This window comes from Nerophis ophidion, linkage group LG06 (assembly GCF_033978795.1).
Source record: "Nerophis ophidion isolate RoL-2023_Sa linkage group LG06, RoL_Noph_v1.0, whole genome shotgun sequence".
Lineage (NCBI taxonomy): Eukaryota > Metazoa > Chordata > Actinopteri > Syngnathiformes > Syngnathidae > Nerophis > Nerophis ophidion.
The window spans coordinates 71,615,452-71,640,378 of record NC_084616.1 but is presented as its reverse complement, the minus strand read 5'-3'; the positions used below and the strand labels follow the sequence as shown (position 1 = coordinate 71,640,378).

General features: G+C 39.8%; 1 protein-coding gene across 1 annotated transcript; it reads left to right on the top strand.

The window, feature by feature from the left end:
- Positions 1 to 437: 437 nt before the first annotated feature.
- LOC133555206 (solute carrier family 35 member E2A-like) lies at positions 438 to 23,811 on the top strand. The gene is made up of 9 exons (XM_061904786.1): positions 438 to 710; positions 6,918 to 7,301; positions 10,795 to 10,930; positions 11,077 to 11,204; positions 11,991 to 12,111; positions 13,716 to 13,769; positions 13,840 to 13,912; positions 16,617 to 16,762; positions 22,680 to 23,811. Exons 2-9 carry the CDS (start codon positions 7,034 to 7,036, stop codon positions 22,900 to 22,902), a joined length of 1,149 nt encoding a protein of 382 aa, XP_061760770.1. The 5' UTR covers positions 438 to 710; positions 6,918 to 7,033; the 3' UTR covers positions 22,903 to 23,811.
- Positions 23,812 to 24,927: the final 1,116 nt, after the last annotated feature.

Here is a 24,927-nt window from a genome sequence, read left to right as displayed (position 1 = left end):
AAAAAACATTTAAAAAATCGATTAAAAAAAAAAATGAGAATCGATTCTGAATCGCACAACGTATTCCATTCGATTCGTATTCGAATCTTTTTTTTCTCCCACACCCTTATTTTCAACCATTATTGTGAACAAAGGCCAGAGTTCTGTCGGAATTTTAGCAATTTCAAAACTGCAGTAGATCTTGAACGCCTCCGTTACTCGTAAATCAATTGTCCACTTAGTCAAGTTTTGACAGTTTTTCCTGAAACACACAATATTTGTTTAAAAAATAAAACACACACCGAGTCAATTCACGTCGATTAAAAATCGATAATTAAATATAGTATGTCACCTCTTCATAGTAATTATCATTTATACGAAACATATCCAAAATTTACACTGGAATTCGACGAAAATAACCAATAATTTTGACGCTGATATTTTACTTTGAAGGCGTGCATATTTCGCCGCAGAACGATGAGCTTGACGTCGTTAGCCGCCACGTCCAAAAGTCAGACTCTCCTGGACAGATTAGAAAGTGGTTATTGTGTCACAGTATTCCCTCTCATGCCATGAACACCGACGTGGAAGCTCCACTGGCCTTTCGCCTCCACACCTTTGCCCCCCACGCTACACCGAGCGGCCGCTAGCTCACCCTAGCGTGCAACTTCCTGCTTGTGTTACGTCCGCGGGAGGAACACACACACTGTCACCTACAGTAGCGGTTCGTGGTAAGAATCTATTCTTCCCCGTTTATTTCCATAACATAATGTCATTTATTTTATAAGTGAACTCTGATCAATGTTTACGATGGTGAGACTTAAGTAGATGTGTCGCAATGATTAGGCTTTGATGAACAGTAAACAGTCGCTTTGCAAACGTAAAATGTGCTCATTTGTATTATACTGTATTTCCTTGAATTGCCGCCTGGGCGCTAATTAATTCAAAACCCCCCTTCTCACTCCGGCACTTACCAAAGGCATGCGGTAAAAGTAAGCATGCGCTAATTATTTTAAAACCTCTTCTCACTCCGGCACTTACCAAAGCCATGCAGTAAAAGTTTGAGTGTGATGTAAGGATGCTTCATCACACTTCAGCTCTCACTGGATCGGTTCGCAGCCAAATGTGAAGCGACCGGAATGAGAATCAGCACCTCCAAGTCCGAGTCCATGGTTCTCGCCCGGAAAAGGGTGGAGTGCCACCTCCGGGTTGTGGAGGAGACCCTGCCCCAAGTGGAGGAGTTCAAGTACCTAGGAGTCTTGTTCACGAGTGGGGGAAGAGTGGATCGTGAGCTCGACAATAGGATCGGTGCGGCGTCTTCAGTAATGCGGACGTTGTACCGATCCGTTTTGGTGAAAAAGGAGCTGAGCCGGAAGGCAAAGCTCTCAATTTACCGGTCGATCTACGTTCCCATTCTCACCTACGGTCATGGGCTTTGGGTCATGACCGAAAGGACAAGATCACGGGTACAATCGGCCAAAATGAGTTTCCTCCACCGTGTGGCGGGGCTCTCCCTTGGAGATAGGGTGAGAAGCTCTGCCATCCGGGAGGAACTCAAAGTAAAGCCGCTGCTCCTCCACATGGAGAGGAGCCAGATGAGCTGGCTCGGGCATCTGGTCAGGATGCCACCCGAACGCCTCCCTAGGGAGGACGTCCAACCGGTAGGAGGCCACGGGGAAGACCCAGGACACGTAAGGGAAGACTATGTCTCCCGGCTGGCCTGAGAACGCCTCGGGATCCCCCGGGAAGAGCTGGACGAAGTGGCTGGGGAGAGGGAAGTCTGGGCTTCCCTGCTTAGGCTGCTGCCCCCACGACCCGACCACGGACAAGCAGAAGAAGATTGATGGATGGATGGTAAGGATACCATCATGGAAAGCACATTTAATAAAAAAAAAACGTTATTATGGTCTTACCTTTACTTATAAATGAAGTCCATGCCAGCTCCTTCTGATCAAAAGAATCAATAACTTGTTTATAGAAGTCTTCCTTATCGTTTTTCAGTTTTAAAAGTCTCTCTGTCTCGATGGAGATCTTTCTTTATTACCTCCTGCTTCGATTGAAAGTCCAGTTTAGAAAACTGCTATCAGACCGCTGCTATCTGTTAGCCCGGCTCCTCACGTGTAGTGCGGACGACGAGAGAATTATCCTTGGACAACTCCCCCTCCCATTCTGCTCTGTTGGTGATCTCTTTATCCCACCGCTGCCACCCATCCATTTCCTACCGCTTATTCCCTTTGGGGTCGCGGTCGGCGCTGGTGCCTATCTCAGCTATAATCGGGCGGAAGGCGGTGTACACCCTGGACAAGTCGCCACCACATCACAGGGCCAACACAGATAGACAGACAACATTCACACTCACAATCACACACTAGGGCCAATTTAGTGTTGCCAATCAACCTATCCCCAGGTGCATGTCTTTGGAAGGGGGAGGAAGCCGGAGTACCCGTAGGGAACCCACGCAGTCACGAGGAGAACATGCAAACTCCACACAGAAAGATCCCGAGCCCGGGATTGAACCCTGACTACTCAGGACCTTCGTATTGTGAGGCAGACGCACTAACCCCTCTGCCACCTTGAAGTGTTATTGTATAAATCAGGGGTGCCCACACTTTTTCTGCAGGCGAGCTACTTTTCAATTGACCAACTCGAGGGGATCTACCTCATTTATATTTATTTATTTATGAAAGAGACATTTTTGTAAACAAGTTAAATGTGTTTAATGATAATACAAGCATGTGTAACACATATAGATGTCTTTCTTTCACAAAGACAAGAATATAAGTTGGTGTATTACCTGATTCTGATGACTTGCATTGATTGGAATCAGACAGTAATGATGATAACGCCCACATTTTCAAATGGAGGAGAAAAAAAGTTGTCCTTTCTGTACAATACCACATGAAAGTGGTTGGTTTTTGGCATCCAATTCATCCAGCTTCCATACACTTTACAAGAAAAACATTGGCGGCAAATTCCGTAGCTTGCTTGATTGACATTCACGGCACCCGAGGGTCTTGTGAGATGACGCTGGCTGCTGCCAGTTCATTGTTATGAAAAAATGACAGAGAGGAAGGCGAGAAACACTTTTTATTTCAACAGACTTTCGCGCCGTCCCTTCCGTCAAAACTCTAAAGGCCGACTGCACATTTCCTACCTTCACAATAAAAGCCCTGCTTCATGCTGCCTGCGCTAACAAAATAAGAGTCTCGGAAAGCTGGCGTGCACAAGTGATGTGCACGCCAGCTTTCTGAGGGATCGCTTGTGCACGCCAGTTTTCCGAGACTCTGTATTTAGTTAGCGCAGGCAGCATGAAGCAGGGCTTTTATTGTGAAGATAGGAAATGTGCAGTCGGCCTTTAGAGTTTTGACGGAAGGTACGGCGCGAGAGTCTGTTGAAATAAAAAGTGTTTCTCGCCTTCCTCTTGGTCATATTTTCATAATAATGATCTTGCAGCAGCCAGCGTCATCTCACAAGACCCTCCGGTACCGTGAATGTCATTTAAGTGACGTCTTGGTGAAGATTGATGATCACTAATTTTTAGGTCTATTTTTTTTAAAAGCCTGGCTGGAGATCGACTGACACACCCCCCGCGGTCGACTGGTAGCTCGCGATCGACGTAATGGGCACCCCTGGTATAGATAATACACTGGGTATTTAGGACTGGAACATGCTTCATTTCAGCCCTGTTGTTTACATAGCCAGCATAGGAGTGTTACATCCTAAAAGGTCCGTCGTGCACCCCCGCGTCATATCCGTCCCAGCACATATCACGTCACTCATTGTCACTTCTTCTGCAGCCGAGTAGTCGCAAGAAGGATCACTAGAATAGAATAGAATAGAATAAAAAGTATTTTATTGATCCTGGGGGAAATTCAGCACCACAGTTCACTCACAATAGACCAGGCGTCACCAACCTTTTTGAAACCAAGAGCTACTTCTTGGGTACTGATTAATGCGAAGGGCTACCAGTTTGATACACACTTAAATAAATTGCCAGAAATAGCCAATTTGCTCAATTTACCTTTAATAAATAAATCTATATATTTAAAAACAAAATTGTATTTCTGTCTGTCATTCCGTTGTACATTTTTTTTCCTTTTACGGAAGGTTTTTTGTAGAGAATAAATGATGAAAAAAACACTTAATTGAACGGATTAAAAGAGGAGAAAACACGAAAAAAATGAAAATTTAATTTTGAAACATAGTTTATCTTCAATTTCGACTCTTTAAAATTCAAAATTCTACTGAAAAAAATGAAGAGAAAAACTGGGTAATTCGAATCCTTTTGAAAAAATTAAAAAAATAATTTATGGAAGATCATTAGTAATTTTTCCTGATTAAGATTATTTTAGAATTTTGAATTTTGATGACATGTTTTAAATAGGTTAAAATCCAGGCTGCACTTTGTTAGAATATATAACAAATTGGACCAAGCTATATTTCTAACAAAGACAAATCATTATATCTTTTAGATTTTCCAGAACAAAATTTTAAAAGAAATTCAAAAGACGTTGAAATAAGATTTAAATTTGATTCTACAGATTCTGTAGATTGGCCAGAATATTTTGGGGGAATTTTAATCATAATAAGTTTGAAGAAATATTTCACAAATATTCTTCGTCGAAAAAACAGAGGCTAAAATGAAGAATTAAATTAAAATGTATTTATTTTTCTTTACAATCAAAAAAATAAAAATATTTCAACATTGATTTAAATTGTCAGAAAAGAAGAGGAAGGAATATAAAAGGTAAAGGTATATGTGTTTCAAAATCCTAAAATCATTTTAAGGTTGTATTTTTTTTCCTCTAAAATTGTCTTTCTGAAATTTATAAGAAGCAAAGTAAAAAAATAAATGAATTAATCAAACAAGTGAAGACCAAGTCTTTAAAATATTTTCTTAAGATTTTCAAATTCTATTTGAGTTTTGTCTCTCTTAGAATTAAAAATGTCGAGCAAAGCGAGACCAGCTTGCTAGTAAATAAATACAATTTAAAAAATAGAGGCAGCTCACTGGTAAGTGCTGCTATTTGAACTATTTTTCGAACAGGCCAGCGGGCGACTCATCTGGTCCTTACGGGTTACCTGGTGCCCGCGGGCACCGCGTTGGTGACCCCTGCAATAGACAATAATAATAAATAATATATAACATATAATATATGAATAGTATAAATATATTCTACATTTAAGTGCAGTCAAGGAACAGATGCATTATACAGTCTGATGGCTGTCGGTATGAAAGACCTCTGTCGTTCCGTGTTGCATTTAGGGAGTCTGAGCCTTCCACTGAACGTGCTCATTCTCTCCGCAAGGTCCGAGTGTAGTGGGTGGGAGGTGTTGTCCATAATGGCTAGGAGTTTTGCTAGACTTCTCCTCTCTGACACCACCGCCAGAGAGTCCAGCTCCACTCCCACCACATTACTGGCCTTCTCTACCTGCTTGTCCAGCGCCCTCTACCACCAGGAGGCGGGAGTCATTTAATGACTCATATTTGGCACACGCAGCTACGGTATATTAAAAAAACATAGCTGCTTACTATTCTTTTTAGCGTACAGGTATTCAATAGCTTGGACCTTAAATCCTACTCAATAGCTCTTAATCTTCTTCCCTTTATGCAATTTCAAATTACTGATATTGAAATCAGCCTCCTCCTTTTGGAAAATGATGACTGGGGAAGTGTCCCTCGTGACGTCACGAGTTTGACCTGGCGGTAATACTGCTAAGCATGCGCTAATTATTTTGCGAAGCGAGTTTGACGCGGCAGTAATTCAAGGCAGGCGCATACTATATACCAGGGGTGCCCATTACGTCGATCGCGAGCTGCCAGTCGACCGCGGGGGGTGTGTCAGTCGATCTCCAGCCAGGCTTTTAAAAAAAATAGACCTAAAAATTAGTGATCATCAATCTTCACCAAGACGTCACTTAAATGACATTCACGGCACCCGAGGGTCTTGTGAGATGACGCTGGCTGCTGCAAGATCATTATTATGAAAATATGACCGAGAGGAAGGCGAGAAACACTTTTTATTTCAACAGACTCTCGCGCCGTACCTTCCGTCCAAACTCTAAAGGCCGACTGCACATTTCCTATCTTCACAATAAAAGCCCTGCTTCATGCTGCCTGCGCTAACTAAATACAGAGTCTCGGAAAACTGGCGTGCACAAGCGATCCCTCAGAAAGCTGGCGTGCACATCACTTGTGCACGCCAGCTTTCCGAGACTCTTATTTTGTTAGCGCAGGCAGCATGAAGCAGGGCTTTTATTGTGAAGATAGGAAATGTGCAGTCGGCCTTTAGAGTTTTGACGGAAGGGACGGCGCGAAAGTCTGTTGAAATAAAAAGTGTTTCTCGCCTTCCTCTCTGTCATTTTTTCATAATAATGAACTGGCAGCAGCCAGCGTCATCTCACAAGACCCTCGGGTGCCGTGAATGTCAATCAAGCAAGCCACGGAATTTGCCGCCAATGTTTTTCTTGTAAAGTGTATGGAAGCTGGATGAATTAGATGCCAAAAACCAACCACTTTCATGTGGTATTGTACAGAAAGGACAACATTTTTTCTCCTCCATTTGAAAATGTGGGCGTTATCATCATTACTGTCTGATTCCAATCAATGCAAGTCATCAGAATCAGGTAATACACCAACTTATATTCTTGTCTTTGTGAAAGAAAGACATCTATATGTGTTACACATGCTTGTATTATCATTAAACACATTTAACTTGTTTACAAATATGTCTCTTTCATAAATAAATAAATATAAATGATATATATAAATGAGGTAGATCCCCTCGAGTTGGTCAATTGAAAAGTAGCTCGCCTGCAGAAAAAGTGTGGGCACCCCTACTATATACCCTGCGGCAATTCAAAGAAATACGGTATGTGGTGCACATGACATTGTAGCATTAACTTCCTGACTTTTGTTTCCCTTTGTTGCGTTGCAGGTGCTGCATAGATACCAGAAGGCCCTCAAGAACATCAGAAGATGCCTTAGTCACACAACCCCTGCTTGAGACCCTTTTGCCTATTTCCTCTCAGGGGGTCCAAGGCAGCAGGGGCAATGCCGGGCAGCAGGGACTCGCTGTGGCGCCTTCTGGTCCCGCTTCGTATCCGTCAGGAGCGAGTGGTGTTGGCTCGCAGCGAGAGCCTGCCAAGCGACCAGGTGCTGAAGATCACGGTCACGGAGACCACCGTGATCAAGGCCGGCTCCGGGGTCTTGAATCGCCGCTCCCTCGCCTACCTGGGCCTCTGGTATTTCTTCAGCTTCTGCACCCTCTTCCTCAACAAGTACATCTTGTCGCTGCTGGAGGGGCAGCCGAGCATGCTGGGTAAGGGATAGCATAAGGCAGGGGTCTCCAACGCGGTGCCCGCGGGCACCAGGTAGCCCGTAAGAACCAGATGAGTCGCCCGCTGGCCTGTTCTAAAAATAGCTCAAATAGCAGCACTTACCAGTGAGCTGCCTCTATTTTTTTTTTATTTTATTTATTTACCAGCAAGCTGGTCTCGCATTGCTCGACATTTTTAATTCTAAGAGAGACAAAACTAAAATAGAATTTGTAAATCCAAGAAAATATTTTAAAGACTTTGTCTTCACTTGTTTAAATAAATTCATTTATTTTTTTACTTTGCTTCTTATAACTTTCAGAAAAACAATTTTAGAGAAAAAATACAACCTTAAAATGATTTTAGGCTTTTTAAACACATATACCTTTTTAGCTTTTAAATTCCTTCCTCTTCTTTCCTGCCAATTTAAATAAATGTTTAAGTAAATTTATTTTCTTATTGTAAAGAATGATACATACATTTTAATTTAATTCTTCATTTTAGCTTCTGTTTTTTCGACAAAGAATATTTGTGAAATATTTTTTCAAACTTATTATGATTAAAATTCAAAAAAATTATTCTGGCAAATTGGTTGAGCGGCCGTGCCATCAACTTGAGGGTTGCAGGTTCGATTCCCGCTTCCGCCATCCTAGTCACTGCCGTTGTGTCCTTGGGCAAGACACTTTACCCACCTGCTCCCAGTGCCACCCACACTGGTTTAAATGTAACTTAGATATTGGGTTTCACTATGTAAAGCGCTTTGAGTCACTAGAGAAAAGCGCTGTATAAATATAATTCACTTCACTTCACAAATCAAGAAAATCTGTAGAATCAAATTTAAATCTTATTTCAAAGTCTTTTGAATTTCTTTTAAATTTTTTGGTCTGGAAAATGTAGAAGAAATAATGATTTGTCTTTGTTAGAAATATAGCTTGGTCCAATTTGTTATATATTCTAACATAGTGCAGATTGGATTTTAACATATTTAAAACATGTAATCAAAATTCTAAAATTAATCTTAATCAGAAAAAATGACTAATGATGTTCCATAAATTCTTTTTTAAATATTTTTGAAAAAAGAGTCAAATTAGCAATTTTTTCTCTTCTTTTTTTCGGTAGAATTTTGAATTTTAAAGAGTCAAAATTGAAGATAAACTGTTTCAAAATTGTATTTCCATTATTTTTCCTATTTCCTCCTCTTTTAAACCGTTCAACTAAGTGTTTTTTTCATCATTTATTCTCTACAAAAACCTTCCGTAAAAGGAAAAAAAATGTACGACGGAATGACAAGACAGAAATCCCCATTTTTTTATATATATAGATTTATTTATCAAAGGTAAATTGAGCAAATTGGCTATTTCTGGCAATTTATTTAAGTGTGTATCAAACTGGTAGCCCTTCGCATTAATGAGTACCCAAGAAGTAGTTCTTGGTTTCAAAACGGTTGGTGACCCCTGGCATAAAGTCTTGGAGAAGATAATGAAAAATGAGCCAGTTCTACTCCTTGTTTACACAACTGTTGGCTTTGTGACCAATTTATTATCCAATTTTTATGCACATTTTCGCCAATCAACGTTATTTTCACCAATCAAATTTGTATCTAAGTGGCATTCAAACACACACGTCAACTGTGTAGATAAAGCAGGAACTACAAAGTATCCAAGGTATCCTGCAGCGATTTGTTGTTATGGCTGCCGCCTTCACAACAAAGAGTCACCGCCAAATTTAAAGTCTTGAAAAAAAAAAAAAATATATATGTATATATATATATATCTACAATTATCCTGCACACCTGTGGGATGTTCCAAATAAGTGTTTGATGAGCATTCCTCAACTTTATCAGTATTTATTGCCACCTTTCCCAACTTCTTTGTCACGTGTTGCTGGCATCAAATTCTAAAGTTAATGATTATTTGCAAAAAAAAAATATTTCAGTTTGAAGATCAAATATGTTGTCTTTGTAGCATATTCAACTGAATATGGGTTGAAAAGGATTTGCAAATCATTGTATTCCGTTTATATTTACATCTAACACAATTTCCCAACTCATATGGAAACGGGGTTTGTAAATATGATTAGAACTTCCGAGCATCATGTTTGTGCTTTATTACGGTATGTTTGTTTAATACTAAATATCCCTGCCACTCAATTTTAAACACAATGTTATTTTTAAAGTCTTTTTTTTTTTTTTTTTTTTTTTACATTTACCACAATAATATTGTACTGTGGCCCTAATACTGTGATATGGTATCGTGAGATTCTGATACCAATAATCCCTAGTGCTAACTGTTAGCATTTTCAGCATTCATGTGCAATTTCTACTGATTTGCATTTTTGAGTTACTATTATTAGTTATAATGAATCAGAACAGTACTTTTTGACAATGAGTTCTGACAATGTGCTTTTTTTGCCATCTAGGGTGTACTTTTATGTCTGTGTGTTATGAAAGGAGTACAACATCAACACAGTATTTGTTTTCCTTATTTTTTTGGAACCCTGTACTTTGAGCAAAAGGTTACTAGGAACATTTTTAAAAATCATAAAAGCACAAGTTGCCTTTTATGTTTTTGAAAAAAATAAGACCCAAAAGATTGCAACTATTGCTGCAACTTTCACAAATTCGGGTATTTTAGGCCAATAACAATCACACAAAAAAAATCAAGCGAAATCCTGAAAGGACTTGGTAACGTCTCAAGTAGGGGTGGGGGAAATAATCAATTTTTAGATTCATCTCAATTTGGACATAGACAATTAGAAAATCGTTTCGTAAATGTCGATAATCGATTGATTTATTGTAAATAAATTAATGCAGACAGTTCTAAAATTTGGCAGACCGCAGTGAGCCTCCTCACTGAGAGATCCAACCAGCTCCTTTATTACAGGGCACTTATGTTCCAGTTTCGCACACGTTTCAGTGTTTCCCCCAGAATATTTGTTAGTTAAGGTGGTGTCGGAAGGGGAAGGGGGCTGGGTGGGTGTGAGGAACAGTGCAATTTGGCCTGTCGCCACCATCAGGTCTCTATCTCATCGCTGCCTGGGGGGCAATAGACTACAGACTGTGGTGAAGTAGGCCGGCTTCGTTGCGTGAAGAAGCCTACAATTTTTAGTTGTGTTCTTTGCTGCTTCAACACAGAAAAAGGTCAAGTGAAATTACTTAGTTGCTAACTGTAGGTCAATAATGCTTGTTATTACCCTCAGACAGGAAGGGCTTTGCTGTCCGTAACACACACACGCACGTACGCATGCACACACCGCAAAATGAGCTAACATTACACTAAAAGCTAATTAGCCTTCACCTTAAGGACTGCGAGCAGGCTGAGCTGCTGCTTATATTTCTAGAATGCAACAGGCTTATAGTGATGTTACTGGTAGTTGACTGGGAGGTGTTTATTGTAATTTGGGGAGAGTCCGCTGCATTATGCTCACCTGCTAAACACCTTTCTGCTAACCCGCACCGTCTCTCCTCTCTGCCTGCTTTTTCCTGTTCGTCTTTGTCAGGTGCCGTGCAGATGCTCTCCACCACCATCATTGGCTTCTTCAAGATGTTCGTGCCCTGCTGCCTTTACCAGCACAAGTCCAGGAACGAGTTCCCCCCCAATTTCATCATGATTATGCTCTTTGTTGGATTGATGAGGTAAGAGTTTCCCCCAAGACAGGTTATGCACCGTCTTACGACATAAGACTGCGCTACTTCTGCATTAATAACAAGAAGGAAGTAAATACAACTGCTCAAGCTTCTCGTCCAATCCGGTGGTGACAAGCTTTGTGTCGCATCGCCAGGTTCACTACGGTGGTTTTGGGCTTGGTGAGCCTGAAGAACGTGGCGGTGTCCTTTGCAGAGACGGTGAAGAGCTCTGCGCCCATCTTTACTGTCATCATGTCCAGGTTGATCCTCGGAGAGTACACAGGTACATAGATCACACAATTTTAAAGGCCTCCTGAAATGAGATTTTCTTATTTAAACGGGGATAGCAGGTCCGTTCTATGTGTCATACTTGATCGTTTCGCGATATTGCCATATTTTTGCTGAAAGGATTTAGTAGAGAACATCCACAATAAAGTTCACAACTTTTGGTCGCTAACAGAAAAGCCCTGCCTCTACCGGAAGTCGCAGACGATGACGTCACATGTTGAGGGCTCCTCACATCTTCACATTGTTTTTAATGGGAGCCTCCAACAAAAACAGCTATTCGGACCGAGAACACGACAATTTCCCCATTAATTTGAGCGAGGATGAAAGATTCGTGTTTGAGGATATTGATAGCGACGGACTACAAAAAAAAAACGCGATTGCATTGGGACGAATTCAGATGTTTTTAGACACATTTACTAGGATAATTCTGGGAAATCCCTTATCTTTCTATTGTGTTGCTAGTGTTTTAGTGAGTTTAACAGTACCTGATAGTCGTAGGGGTGTGCTGAGGGCATCACTCTCTTTCCTCATCGTACTTCTTCAGTACTTCTTTTTTAAACAGTGTTTTAAATTGAATCATGCTAGAACACGTTTTTAACTCGTCCCCTAAGTTGTTCCACAGACTGACTCCACGCACTGAAATGCACATTGTTTTTAAAGTGCATTTTAAAGCATTTATCGGCCGATAATATCGACAGTCCAATATATTCGGATATCCCTAGTCTTAATTGAATTGCTAATTGCACTCAGTTCACCTCTTCTATCAATCCTCCTCCTACAGGCCTGTGGGTGAACCTCTCCTTGTTCCCCGTCATGGCGGGCCTGGCCCTCTGCACGGCCACAGAACTCAGCTTCAACTTGCTTGGTTTTTCCGCCGCCCTCTCCACCAACATTATGGACTGGTATGACTAGCCCCCACCACCACCACTGCAATGTATTTCTACTAGGGATGCACCGAAATGAAAATTTGTGGCCGAAGCCGAAGCCGAATAAAATTTAAACGCTTGGCCGAAGGCCGAATACCGAATAATGAAGGCAGTTTTTCACAATTTTTTAAATATTGCATAAATAGCTTAGAATAAATATTTAGACATGTTTTTCAAATAAAGTAATTTTTTATTGAATATTGACATTTTTTAAATATTCCAGTAGTCTTTGGTTTTAAAAAAAACCCACAGTTTTTCATTTATATTAGGCCTTCAAACAAAACATGCATTCCAAAAAAAAATAAAGTGCATTAAAGTGGATAAACCCACAACAAATGAAATATTGTCCTTTTGGCAAAAGTCTGCTTAGCCACAGTAGATATGCTAATAATGTAAACAGAAGGCTTAAGTAAATCTCAATTAAGTGTGTGCTTGTAACCCAGGGGTAGGGAACCTATGGCTCTAGAGCGAGATGCGGCTCTTTTGATGACTGCATCTGGCTCTCAGATACATCTTAGCTGACTTTGCTTAACAGGATAAGTAATGAATAATTCTGCTGGTAAAATAACTTTCAAAATATAAAACATTCTCATGTATTTTAATCCATCCAACTGTTTTCTACCGCACCTGTTCAAGAAATAACAATGTTAATAAAAATAATTTAGAGACTTATTATACTCTAAAAATGTTGGTTTTACCTAAAAAATGCACGCATTAGGCAGTGTTGAAAAATATGATATGGCTCTCACGGAAATCCATTTGAAAATATTTGGCTTTCATGGCTCTCTGTGCCAAAAAGATTCCTGACCCCTGTTGTAACCTCTTACACTTATACAGGTAGCCTACACAACAGGCTAAATGTGAACAGAGGCCCAACTAAATCTCAATAAGTGTGTGCTTGTAACCTCATACACTTATACAGGTACACAACATATCCCAACGTCACCGCGTCACTCCTCCATTCACATCCCATCTCACCGGATTATAAACAACTCAAATGTACTTCTAATGTATATACTTGTTCTTATGCTATGTGAACTCACTATGTTCTCTGCTGGCTGTACATATCCTACTAAATAAGACCTACACTGTTTCAATGTCCACATTTCTCTGTTGATGCAATTGTTGATGACTGAAGTTCTGATATCAACCAAAGCTCCTCATCCCACCCCCCGGATTGTAAATAATGTAAATAATTCAATGTATATACTATGATGATTAACTTGTGTGATGACTGTATTATGTTGATAGTATATATTTGTACCATGAATTGATTAACGTGGACCCCGACTTAAACAAGTTGAAAAACTTATTCGGGTGTTACCATTTAGTGGTCAATTGTACGGAATATGTACTGTACTGTGCAATCTACTAATAAAAGTATCAATCAATCAATCAATGATTGCGTCACCGCGTTAAAAACTTGCGTCACATGCCACTATTCGGCCTTGTTTTTAACTCATTCCACCTAAGGCCAAATGTGGCTTTTTTTGCCATATTCGGCCGAATATATTCGGTTACCGATTAATCGGTGCATCCCTAATTTCTACGGCATGCCACTTGACTGAACTCTCTCTCAGTTTACAGAATGTATTCTCCAAGAAACTACTGAGTGGCGACACCTACAGGTTCAGGTAAAAAAACACAATCTAGCCGTTTACAACTCAAATTCTACTTTTGTTGATTTGAATTCACCTGTCGCAGCCCTCCAGAACTACAGTTTTACACAAGCGCAGCAGCTATCATCATGCTCATCCCAGCATGGATTTTCCTCTTGGTAGGTCCACTTAACTTTTCCTAAGTGTTGAATAAAAACATCTCACTTGATAATAACTTCACTACATACACTTTACACTAGGGCTGGGCGATATATCAATATACTCGGTGTATCGCAGGTTTGTCTTTGTGCGATATAGAAAATGACTATATCGTGATATTCGAGTATACGTTCTCACGCAGTTGCTTTTAGTTGCGGGCATTACACTGCATGCGTTTCCCACTCTTTCTTGTCTCTCCTCAGAGACGTAAACCAAGCGCACCCTCTTACATACGTCACGTGTGCAATGTCACACGCTCCCGCCGAGCAGACAGGTAGCGACTTAGTAACGTTAGCTGTGATGCTAACAGTGAGGTGCGGGCGGTAATACGGGATAGAGAAGGTGCGAATCTGGTTACAAATAGAGGAAGAATTAATCCCCAAGCAAAACCATCGTCTGGCGGTGGTTTGGCTTCAAGTGGGAATATGTTCAACATTTATGCGGCAAAAGCGTTGCTACAAAAAGTAGCAGCACTGCTAATGTAGCATCATTTGAGAAGTCACCCACTAGAGAATAAGGAGTGCTTGAAACTCTGCATGTCAACATCTCCGGCCTGTGCCACACCAACAAAATGCCGAAGGAAGTATTTTCAGATAAAATAGAACACTGTATGTGAATTATATTTATATAGCGCTTTTCTCTAGTGACTCAAAGCGCTTTACATAGTGAAACCCAATATCTAAGTTAGATTTAAACCAGTGTGGGTGGCACTGGGAGCACGTGGGTAAAGTGTCTTGCCCAAGGACACAACAGCAGTGACTAGGATGGCGGAAGCGGGAATCGAACCTGCAACCCTCAAATTGCTGGCACGGCCACTCTACCAACCGAGCTATACTGCCCCACTAAAGTCTTTACATACAAAACTGATGGAAGTCCGATCTAATTCACTTAATCGCTGCAGCAATATATTAGATCAAATCATTATTCCTCACCTGGAATATAAGTGATTAAATGAATAAAGGATTAGTAACATTACACTAATAAAATTTACAGATATAAAATGAAAAGACAAGACTTAAAGATGAAATGTGAGACTATAAATACTAATAATTATTAAATAATATATATATATATATATATATATAATCATGCTTAAAATATAATTACCTCATATTTGTAGAAAGAACAAATGTAACAGTTTTTTTCCATATTTTTGGTGCATATTTTACATATTGTTTGCGTAAAATAAGTCTTATTGTTTTATATGTATTATAGTTGTTTTGTTACAAAAATATAGGAACAAAAATACAAATAAAAATATGAAAAAGTGTTTCATATTTGAAGTAATACATTTTAATCTGGGAAATCTTACATGGAAAAAAAGAGTTAACAATAGGAAGAGACAACGTCCGCAGGAAGCTATTATGCAGCTCATTTTTATTTGACAGTTATTGAAATATCTTGGGTGACATCATGCACAAAAGTGCACTTTATTTGTTTTTAACTATTTTAGTGGCGTTCTGTACAAAAAGTGCACTTTAATTTAGTGTTGTTTTGATATGTCATCTTAGTGACATCATTCACAAAAGTGCACTTATAGCTTGTTTTAAAATGTCTCTTGACAATCTTGCACTTTCTGTTTTGAAATGACATGAATGTTTGTGCCACTGCTTAATAACTGTTTAATAAATACAGTTTTGGCTAATTGACTTAGTTGTGATTTCCCTCTGCATGAAACTTAAAAAAATGAGCATGTATTAATGCAGTATGAACAAGAATGTTTTAAATTATGTTTATTCAGTCTTTGGTGGAGCATAATATTGTTTTTTAATATTGTTTTTAACATGGCTGTGCAGTACTTTGGAAACGTTCTTGTTGTTTAAATGTGCTATATAAATAAAGTGGATTGGATTGATTGGATTAAAGTAGACACATAGAAGCATCATACTGCTGTGATTATATGTATCAAGTGTTCATTCAAGGCTAAGGCAAAATATCGATATATGTTGGAGCCTATTTATATTATTTATTTAATAATTGTTTTGACAATGGAATCGAATCATGCCAATGATGATATTGATGGATTATTGGATGTTTCAGATAAATTATATTGACTGATTGTTTTCAGCTGCTCACGCTCCTCCTGGTGGGCAACGTCCTCCTCCTATAATTAGGAAGACCGCACAGCTGGGTGTGGCCTTTGTCTGTCTGTCATATTGAAGGAGTGAGGAGTGATATTGTTTGTCTACCACTAAATAAGTTATTTTGTATTATATAGAAAGTCAACCACGGTGAATATTTTTTGTTTGTGAAAATAAATTGGAAAATTTTGAATCTACAAGTATCTCCGCGAGTGCTTATTAGGAATTTAGTGCGTCATAAAACCTCCTCCTCAAGGCTACTCTGCAATCTTTATTTTTATTTTTTCGAAACTTTGGAACGACAGAGTAGCCGTAACAATATATTTATCGTGTATCGTGACATGTCCTAAAAATATTGGGATATTAAAAAAAGGCCATATTGCCCAGCCCTACCTTACACTGATGTTTATTTCATATAGTTTTATATCATATGCTATATTGACACAAGTATTCTCATTCTTTAGTAGAAAACTGCTGCACCAGCAACCCTCAGACTTAATGGCTAAATTAATTACGCCTTCGGAAGAAAATAACTTTTCTGTCCAAACTCGGAAAATTGTCTGATGTTTGTCTTGTATTCCAGGAAACTCCAATGACTGAGAAGAGTGGAGAGAGCTTCACTTTCAGTCGAGACATCGTCTTGCTGTTGCTCTTTAACGGCGGCCTCTTCCACCTCCAGAGCGTCACCGCCTACGCTCTCATGGGACGCATTTCTCCCGTTACCTTCAGGTAGCATACAACTTTTTTTTTATCACTATTAATTGCCCAGACATTGAGGTGGAGATGGACATAATCCTGGATTGATTGGTTAAAGGGGAAGTGCACTATTTTTGGAATTTTGCCTATTGTTCACAATTGTTATGAAAGACATGACGACGGATTTATTTTTTATTTAATGCATTCTAACTCAAAGTTAAATGAAAGTCATCTTACAACGGCGCCATGTGTAGGTCCTGTATTCCATCAATAACCATACATTATACATTACAATATTCCATTTACATTTCCTGACATGAATATTGCCAACTATTTGTGGTATTGTAGACACAGACAGACTACTTATATAGTATGTTGCCCACTCGCGACTGGTCAGCTGTTTCCTCGCTTCCATGCTTGTTAAATATCATTGTGGATCATAAATCATGCCTGTCGCCTGGATAGTAGAAGGACGACGGCATATTTCAAGTAGTTGGTACATTTTGACAGCCAGTTTAGACCTGAAAATGGCGATAACGAAACGAAAAGACGCTTGGTTTCATCCCACTTTATTTCACGGGGATTATCAGTCATTCTTCATCTAAACAGGAATATAACAACATTCAATCAGTCAGCATTCTAATGACAGCAGACATTGTACAGTAAGTGATGTTGGCTCTCGTAAAGTCTGCAGTGAGCAATAGTTGGTCCACTTTGACAACCAGGTTAGACCTGGAAATGGCGAGAACGACACAAAGACGCTTGGATTCATCCCACTTTTTTCACAAGGATTATGAGTCTTTTTTTCAGCTAAACAGGAATATAACAACATTCTATCAGTCAGCATTCTAATGACAGCAGACGTTGTACAGTAAGTGATGTTGGCTCTCCTAAAGTCTGCAGTGAGCGATAGTTCGTGCACTTTGACAACCAGTTTGGACCTGGAAATGGCGAGAACGACACGAAAAGAGGCTTGGTTTCATCCCACTTTTTTCACAAGGATTATGAGTCTTTTTTTCAGCTAAACAGGAATATAACAACATTCTATCAGTCAGCATTCTAATGACAGCATACATTGTACTGTAAGTGATGTTGGCTCTCGTAAAGTCTGCAGTGAGCAATAGTTGGTCCACTTTGACAACCAGGTTAGACCTGGAAATGGTGAGAACGACACAAAGACGATTTGTTTCATCCCACTTTTTTCACAAGGATTATGAGTCTTTTTTTCAGCTAAACAGGAATATAACAACATTCTATCAGTCAGCATTCTAATGACAGCATACATTGTACAGTAAGTGATGTTGGCTCTCCTAAAGTCTGCAGTGAGCAATAGTTGGTCCACTTTGACAACCAGGTTAGACCTGGAAATGGCGAGAACGACAAAGACGCTTGGTTTCATCCTACTTTATTTCACGAGGATTATCAATCATTCTTCATCTAAACAGGAATATAACAACATTCAATCAGTCAGCATTCTAATGACAGCAGACATTGTACAGTAAGTGATGTTGGCTCCATAAAGTCTGCAGTGAGCAATAGTTTGTACACTTTGACAACCAGTTTGGACCTGGAAATGCCGAGAACGACACAAAGACGCTTGGTTTCATCCCACTTTTTTCACAAGGATTATGAGTCTTTTTTTCAGCTAAACAGGAATATAACAACATTCTATCAGTCAGCATTCTAATGACAACAGACATTGTACAGTAAGTGATGTTGGCTCTCGTAAAGTCTGCAGTGAGCAATAGTTGGTCCACTTTGACAACCAGGTTAGACCTGGAAATGGTGAGAACGACACAAAGACGATTGGTTTCATCCCACTTTATTTCACGAGGATTATCAATCATTCTTCATCTAAACAGGAATATAACAACATTCAATCAGTCAGCATTCTAATGACAGCAGACATTGTACAGTAAGTGATGTTGGCTCCATAAAGTCTGCAGTGAGCAATAGTTTGTACACTTTGACAACCAGTTTGGACCTGGAAATGCCGAGAACGACACAAAGACGCTTGGTTTCATCCCACTTTTTTCACAAGGATTATGAGTCTTTTTTTCAGCTAAACAGGAATATAACAACATTCTATCAGTCAGCATTCTAATGACAGCAGACATTGTACAGTAAGTGATGTTGGCTCTCGTAAAGTCTGCAGTGAGCAATAGTTGGTCCACTTTGACAACCAGGTTAGACCTGGAAATGGTGAGAACGACACAAAGACGATTGGTTTCATCCCACTTTATTTCACGGGGATTATCAGTCATTCTTCATCTAAACAGGAATATAACAACATTCAATCAGTCAGCATTCTAATGACAGCAGACATTGTACAGTAAGTGATGTTGGCTCTCGTAAAGTCTGCAGTGAGCAATAGTTGGTCCACTTTGACAACCAGGTTAGACCTGGAAATGGCGAGAACGACACAAAGACGCTTGGTTTCATCCCACTTTTTTCACAAGGATTATGAGTCTTTTTTTCAGCTAAACAGGAATATAACAACATTCTATCAGTCAGCATTCTAATGACAGCAGACGTTGTACAGTAAGTGATGTTGGCTCTCCTAAAGTCTGCAGTGAGCAATAGTTCGTGCACTTTGACAACCAGTTTGGACCTGGAAATGGCGAGAACGACACGAAAAGAGGCTTGGTTTCATCCCACTTTTTTCACAAGGATTATGAGTCTTTTTTTCAGCCAAACAGGAATATAACAACATTTTATCAGTCAGCATTGTAATGACAGCATACATTGTACTGTAAGTGATGTTGGCTCTCCTAAAGTCTGCAGTGAGTAATAAGTGATGTTGATGAAACAAACAACCCAAAAAATTGTCGTAATGGGTTTTTGAAATGAATGCACCGCATATGCTTAAAATGATCGAAATACATAATTATAAAATGTTATTATAAATGTGCCTGTTACTATATTACATATATACTTACATCATGTATATACAACCTTAATGGAGGTGTTTGGATGTTTTTAAGGGCTTTATAGGCAGAATAGAGCGACTCCCAATGGTTCCATTGTAAGCTGACTTTTGATCGCATTTATTTGATATTTAAAATGCATGAAAAAAAATTTAAACACATGTGTTCTTGTCTTACATAAGGATTGTGAATGAGGGGCAACATTTTTTTTAAAAAGTGCAGTTTTCCTTTAAATGTGGGGAATTGTTTGGTAAAATGTGTCTTGAAAAGAACCAAGGTAAAATGAGAGTGCACCACTTGGCTGCCACCAGCAGGGGCACTGTTGATTTTTTTCTGCTAGTTTGATGTCTAAATCAGCCAACATGACTCCTCCAGGAAACAATACTCTGCTCAATACAACACTGGCATTAAAAGAGGAGTTCAGAACAATCAAAGAAACTCGCTTGAATTAAAAAAAAAGAAGTGAATTATTAGTGTGTATTGGGGACTTTTTTGTCCTTTGTCGTCCAATTTTGCTTTATTTTTGGCAATAACTTTGGTTGTGTGTATTTTTTTTCTAAAGGCTTCTTCCATGTTCAATTTTAGTTTTTTAATTTCAGTATCTCTTGTGCATCCACAATACACTAGGAAATGATTATAGCCCATTTAAGTACCGCCAGGATGAAAATGTTCTCAGGAATTTTTGTTTTGTTTTCTCCTGTGAGTCATACCGAATACTGTTTTTTTTTGATACCGGTTCCTAGGACCATTAAGATTCTGGACAAACGACACGGCCTTCTATGAATTTCTTATCCAGCTGCTCATCATAACTATGACACACTGTCACATTCACTTCAGGAGCATTAAAAAAGACGGGCAGAATCTGATAATTAACTTGGAATAATCACAAATAAGGATGCAACACCACACAAAGTTTGTAACTCAACAATATTTCTTCCTCAGAAGTCTCTCTAAATCACGCACGCTAATAAGAATAATAAGAATAACAATAATAACAATAGTTTCAGTTTGAATTTAATTTGCTTTACTCACAAGTCACGACCTCTGCTACCACGTTTCATCAACAATCCTCTTAGCTAATAATAATAATAATAGTAATAATAATAGTGTCAGTTTGAATTGAACATGCTTTACTCACAAGTCACGACCTTCGCTACCGCGCTTCATCAACCGTCATCTTAGCGATCCTGTCACCCACAGAACAATAATGATCCACTCAAAAAAGTTAAAAATTGAAGTTTTGTAATAATTAATAAAGTTACTCTGAAGCAAGATAGAATCCCCTGACAAACATGGATGAAAACACTCGTACATACATCACACATGGGCCGATACATCGCGTTTGCGTGGCATCAAAAGATGCACAACCACCTTAACATGCTAGTTGGTTTTATTCATTTATTTGATATATTTCAGCGTTTCTTAACCATAATTTGTTGGGCCACAAGCTTTTTCTCAGCTGTGGTCGGTATGGGATGCTGCGGTACTCAGTACCCACTTGTAGCAGTAATGACAATATCAAACAAAGAGAAGAAGTCTTGAGCTTAAAGTCATGGACAAGTTACTTAAATGCAAAAATTATAATTAAAGTGGTGAAGCTATATTTTCATTTGCACTTCAATTTTAGTTTAGTTTATTTAAAAAATATAGATGTTATCCATCCATCCATTTACTACCGCTTATTCCCTTTTGGGATCGCGGGGGGCGCTGGCACCTATCTCAGCTACAATCGGGCGGAAGGCGGGGTACACCCTGGACAAGTCGCCACCTCATCGCAGGGCCAACACAGATAGACAGACAACATTCACACACTTGGGCCAATTTAGTGTTGCCAATCAACCTATCCCCAGGTGCATGTCTTTGGAGGTGGGAGGAAGCCGGAGTACCCGGAGGGAACCCACGCAGTCACGGGGAGAACATGCAAACTTCACACAGAAAGATCCCGAGCCCGGGATTGAACCCAGGACTACTCAGGACCTTATGTGAGGCACATGCACTAACCCCTGTCCACCGTGCTGCCCTACCAACAGAATGCTGTTGTGAAACACTAAACGTGTCGTAAATGTGTTAGCAAATTAGCTAACGCTAACATTGCTGGCGTCATTACATATTGATAGCACGCACAAATATGGATGAAAACACTCGTACAAACACCACACACAGGCCGATTTAGTAAGTAAACAGTTTTAGTTATACTATCAAAACTTAAAAACGTTGCTTGAAGTAATGAATGAGAAATCCATACGAGTAGAAACGCTATGCATGGCTGGAAGAGGAACATGGCACTCCGTTTGGGGGGGGAAATAGAAGGACACCAGCAGTGAGTTAACTGGCCCACAAGATGGCACCGTATCAAAACCAATGAAACACCAGCTGTGTTTGTGTTGCTAAAGGCGACCGCAATACACCGCTTCCCATCTACAGCTTTCTTCTTTGACGTCTCCATTATTCATTGAACAAATTGCAAAAGATTCAGCAACACAGATGTCCGGAGTACCGTGGAATCATGCGATGACAAGAGACGACTTATAGCTGTGAACGGTGCTGGAACAAAACGTCCTCTACAATGCGTGACGTCACGCGCACGCGACGTTTTAGCATGATACTTCCACGCGAAATTTAAAATTGCAATTTAGTAAACTAAACTGGCATGTGTTGCAGTGTTAATATTTCATCATTGATATATAAACTATCAGACTGCGTCGTCGGTAATAGTGGGTTACAGTAGGCCTTTCATAACTGTTTAATAAATACAGTTTTGGTCAATTGACTTAGTTGTGATTTCCCTCTCTGCATGAAAGTTTAAATGTAGCATATATTAATGCAGTATGAAGAAGAATGTTTTAATGTAGACACTATAGAATCATCATACTGCTGTGCTTATATGCAACAAGTGTTCATTCAAGGCCAAGGCAAAAATATCGAGATATATATCGTATATCGCGATATGGCCTAAAAATATCGAGATATTAAAAAAAGGCCATATCGCCCAGCCCTGGTTCTAACTCTCTTCTCTCCCTCAGCGTGGCGAGCACGGTCAAGCACGCCATGTCCGTCTGGTTAAGCGTCATCGTGTTCAGCAACCAGATCACCCTGCTCAGCGCCACGGGCACCGTCCTGGTGTTCATCGGGGTCTTCTTGTACACCAAAGCCCGGCAGGCCCAAAGGGAGCGCTTGCAGGCCATGGCTGCTCAACAGAACTACAAACAACTAGCACAGGACCAACAAGACCCTCCGTCTCACTGAAGACTCCAAACGGAAATCAAAAGCTGTGGATCCGCGCGCACTTTCCAGTAATTCCACTAACTTGTGTATCTACTTGACAGACATTTTCATCATTCAGTCAGGGAAGAGGAAGCCTCCTGTGGAATATTTCTCCGCAACCTACGAGCCTCGTTCTTTTGCTTCGACGACCACTAAAAAAAATGCAGAAGCTCAGGGCGTCCGTCTCCAGCTAATCTCATCTGTGGTCCAGCAGCTGCCGAATGTACCGTCGGCGCCGTACAGGCGAGTCTTAAAGCTACGCACACACAAAGTTCTCCTGTCAAAACACTAGACTTCGAGCACTATGACACATTTTTAGAAGACTTGTCTTAAAAAAACGCGGCGGGCATATTTTTGTATATTCTTGGAATGCTTGTCCTCAAACCCCTTTCTCCCAGTGCATGCTGGGATTGCAGCTGAAACGTTTACATGAGTGACGTGTCGGGTGCAACTTTCCAAGTAGCCATGCACAAAATAGGAGCGACAAAAATGTGTCCTTTTTTTTATAAAATGTCTCGTGTATACACCATACAGGCAAAAATATTGGGACACCTGGCCACTACATATGCAGGGACGATTTATTTTTCTGTCGTACTCCTTTAAACTCTAAAACGGGTAAATATACGGACATGCTCACGCTTTTGCAGCGTCTCCTGTGAGGTCCCTAAGAGAGGGCCTGCTTACAATGTCTTTGTTAATCCATTAAGAGGTGATTCTCACTACTTGTGTTCATTTAAATCAATTTTAAGGACGCAAGTAAGTTGTGACAGAGCACACATGCCGTTTTCATTCTTTCATACAAAACATTTGAGTGTCCCATGCTGCACCGAGGACACCTTAACAACCAATAAAACATTGAATTATTTCATAATGCATCTATTATCACCACAAGCTGAGCTTTTCTTTTTTTTTTTTTTTTTTTGTTGCAATTTGCAGTGTTTCAAAAGACAATATATTTCATTGTCATGCCTTTTATTCCATCCGTCCATCCATTTTTCTACCGCTTATCCCTTTTGGGGACGCTGGAGCCTATCCCAACTGCACATGGGCGGAAGGCGGGGTTATAAAGGTTGGTGCAGACTTAATACAAGCAGCAACACACCGTAAGGTCCATCCGTCCATACATTTTCTACCGCTTGTCCCTTTTGGGGTCGCGGGGGGGGGGGGGGGGTTCAGCCTATCTCAGCTGCATTCGGGCGGAAGGCGGGGTACACCCTGGTCAAGTCGCCGCCTCCTCACAGGGTCAACACACAATAAAATTATTGTTTTAAAGTCCTACTGAAACCCACTACTACCGACCACACAGTCTGATAGTTTATATATCAATGATGAAATATTAACATTGCAACACGTTTACTAAATTGCAATTTAAAATTTCCCGCAAAGTGTCCTGTTGAAAACGTCGCGGAATGCTGACGCTTATCTCAGCTGCATTCGGGCGGAAGGCGGCGTACACCCTGGACAAGTCGCCACCTCATCACAGGGCCAACACAGATAAACAGACATTTAGACTCACATTCACAATTTAGTGGTGCCAATAAACCCATGCTTTTTTTCCCCCCTCAAAACACATTTGTATAATTTATAACCCCTCAGTATAGTCTTTTTGTTTTTTCTTTTAATTCTGCCTTGAGCAAAGGTTGAGAAAGTGGTCTTTTCCTGTGTATATGAATAATCGTTTGATAAATGAATTAAACAAATATGAGTGCTTCGTAATAAAATAAAGTGTCTCTGGGAGCGTGCAAAGCGAAGACTTAAAAAAAACAAAACGTGTCATCTTACCTTGCAGGAAATAAAACGTATTTTCCCTGCAGCACATTGTATTGGTGTCCTTTGATACAGTCATGATAGTAATTACCCGGATTATTTGCTTTTGGATGTTTTGGCGTGCGACAATTAAAAGTAACCTTTCTTGTTTTACTCGTGTAAACTTTAAAATATTTGGCTACTTTTTTGAATCACCTTTTTAAAGTAAACAGTAAAAAATAAGGCCATTCCTTTTACATT

Excerpts from the sequence above, each read along its gene's own strand:
- LOC133555206 (XM_061904786.1), top strand. The coding sequence starts at position 7,034 with ATGCCGGGCAGCAGGGACTCGCTGTGGCGCCTTCTGGTCCCGCTTCGT. Across the intron at positions 13,770-13,839 it reads GGCGACACCTACAGGTTCAG|CCCTCCAGAACTACAGTTTT; the intron begins GTAAAAAAACAC and ends CACCTGTCGCAG. Across the intron at positions 16,763-22,679 it reads ATTTCTCCCGTTACCTTCAG|CGTGGCGAGCACGGTCAAGC; the intron begins GTAGCATACAAC and ends TCTCTCCCTCAG.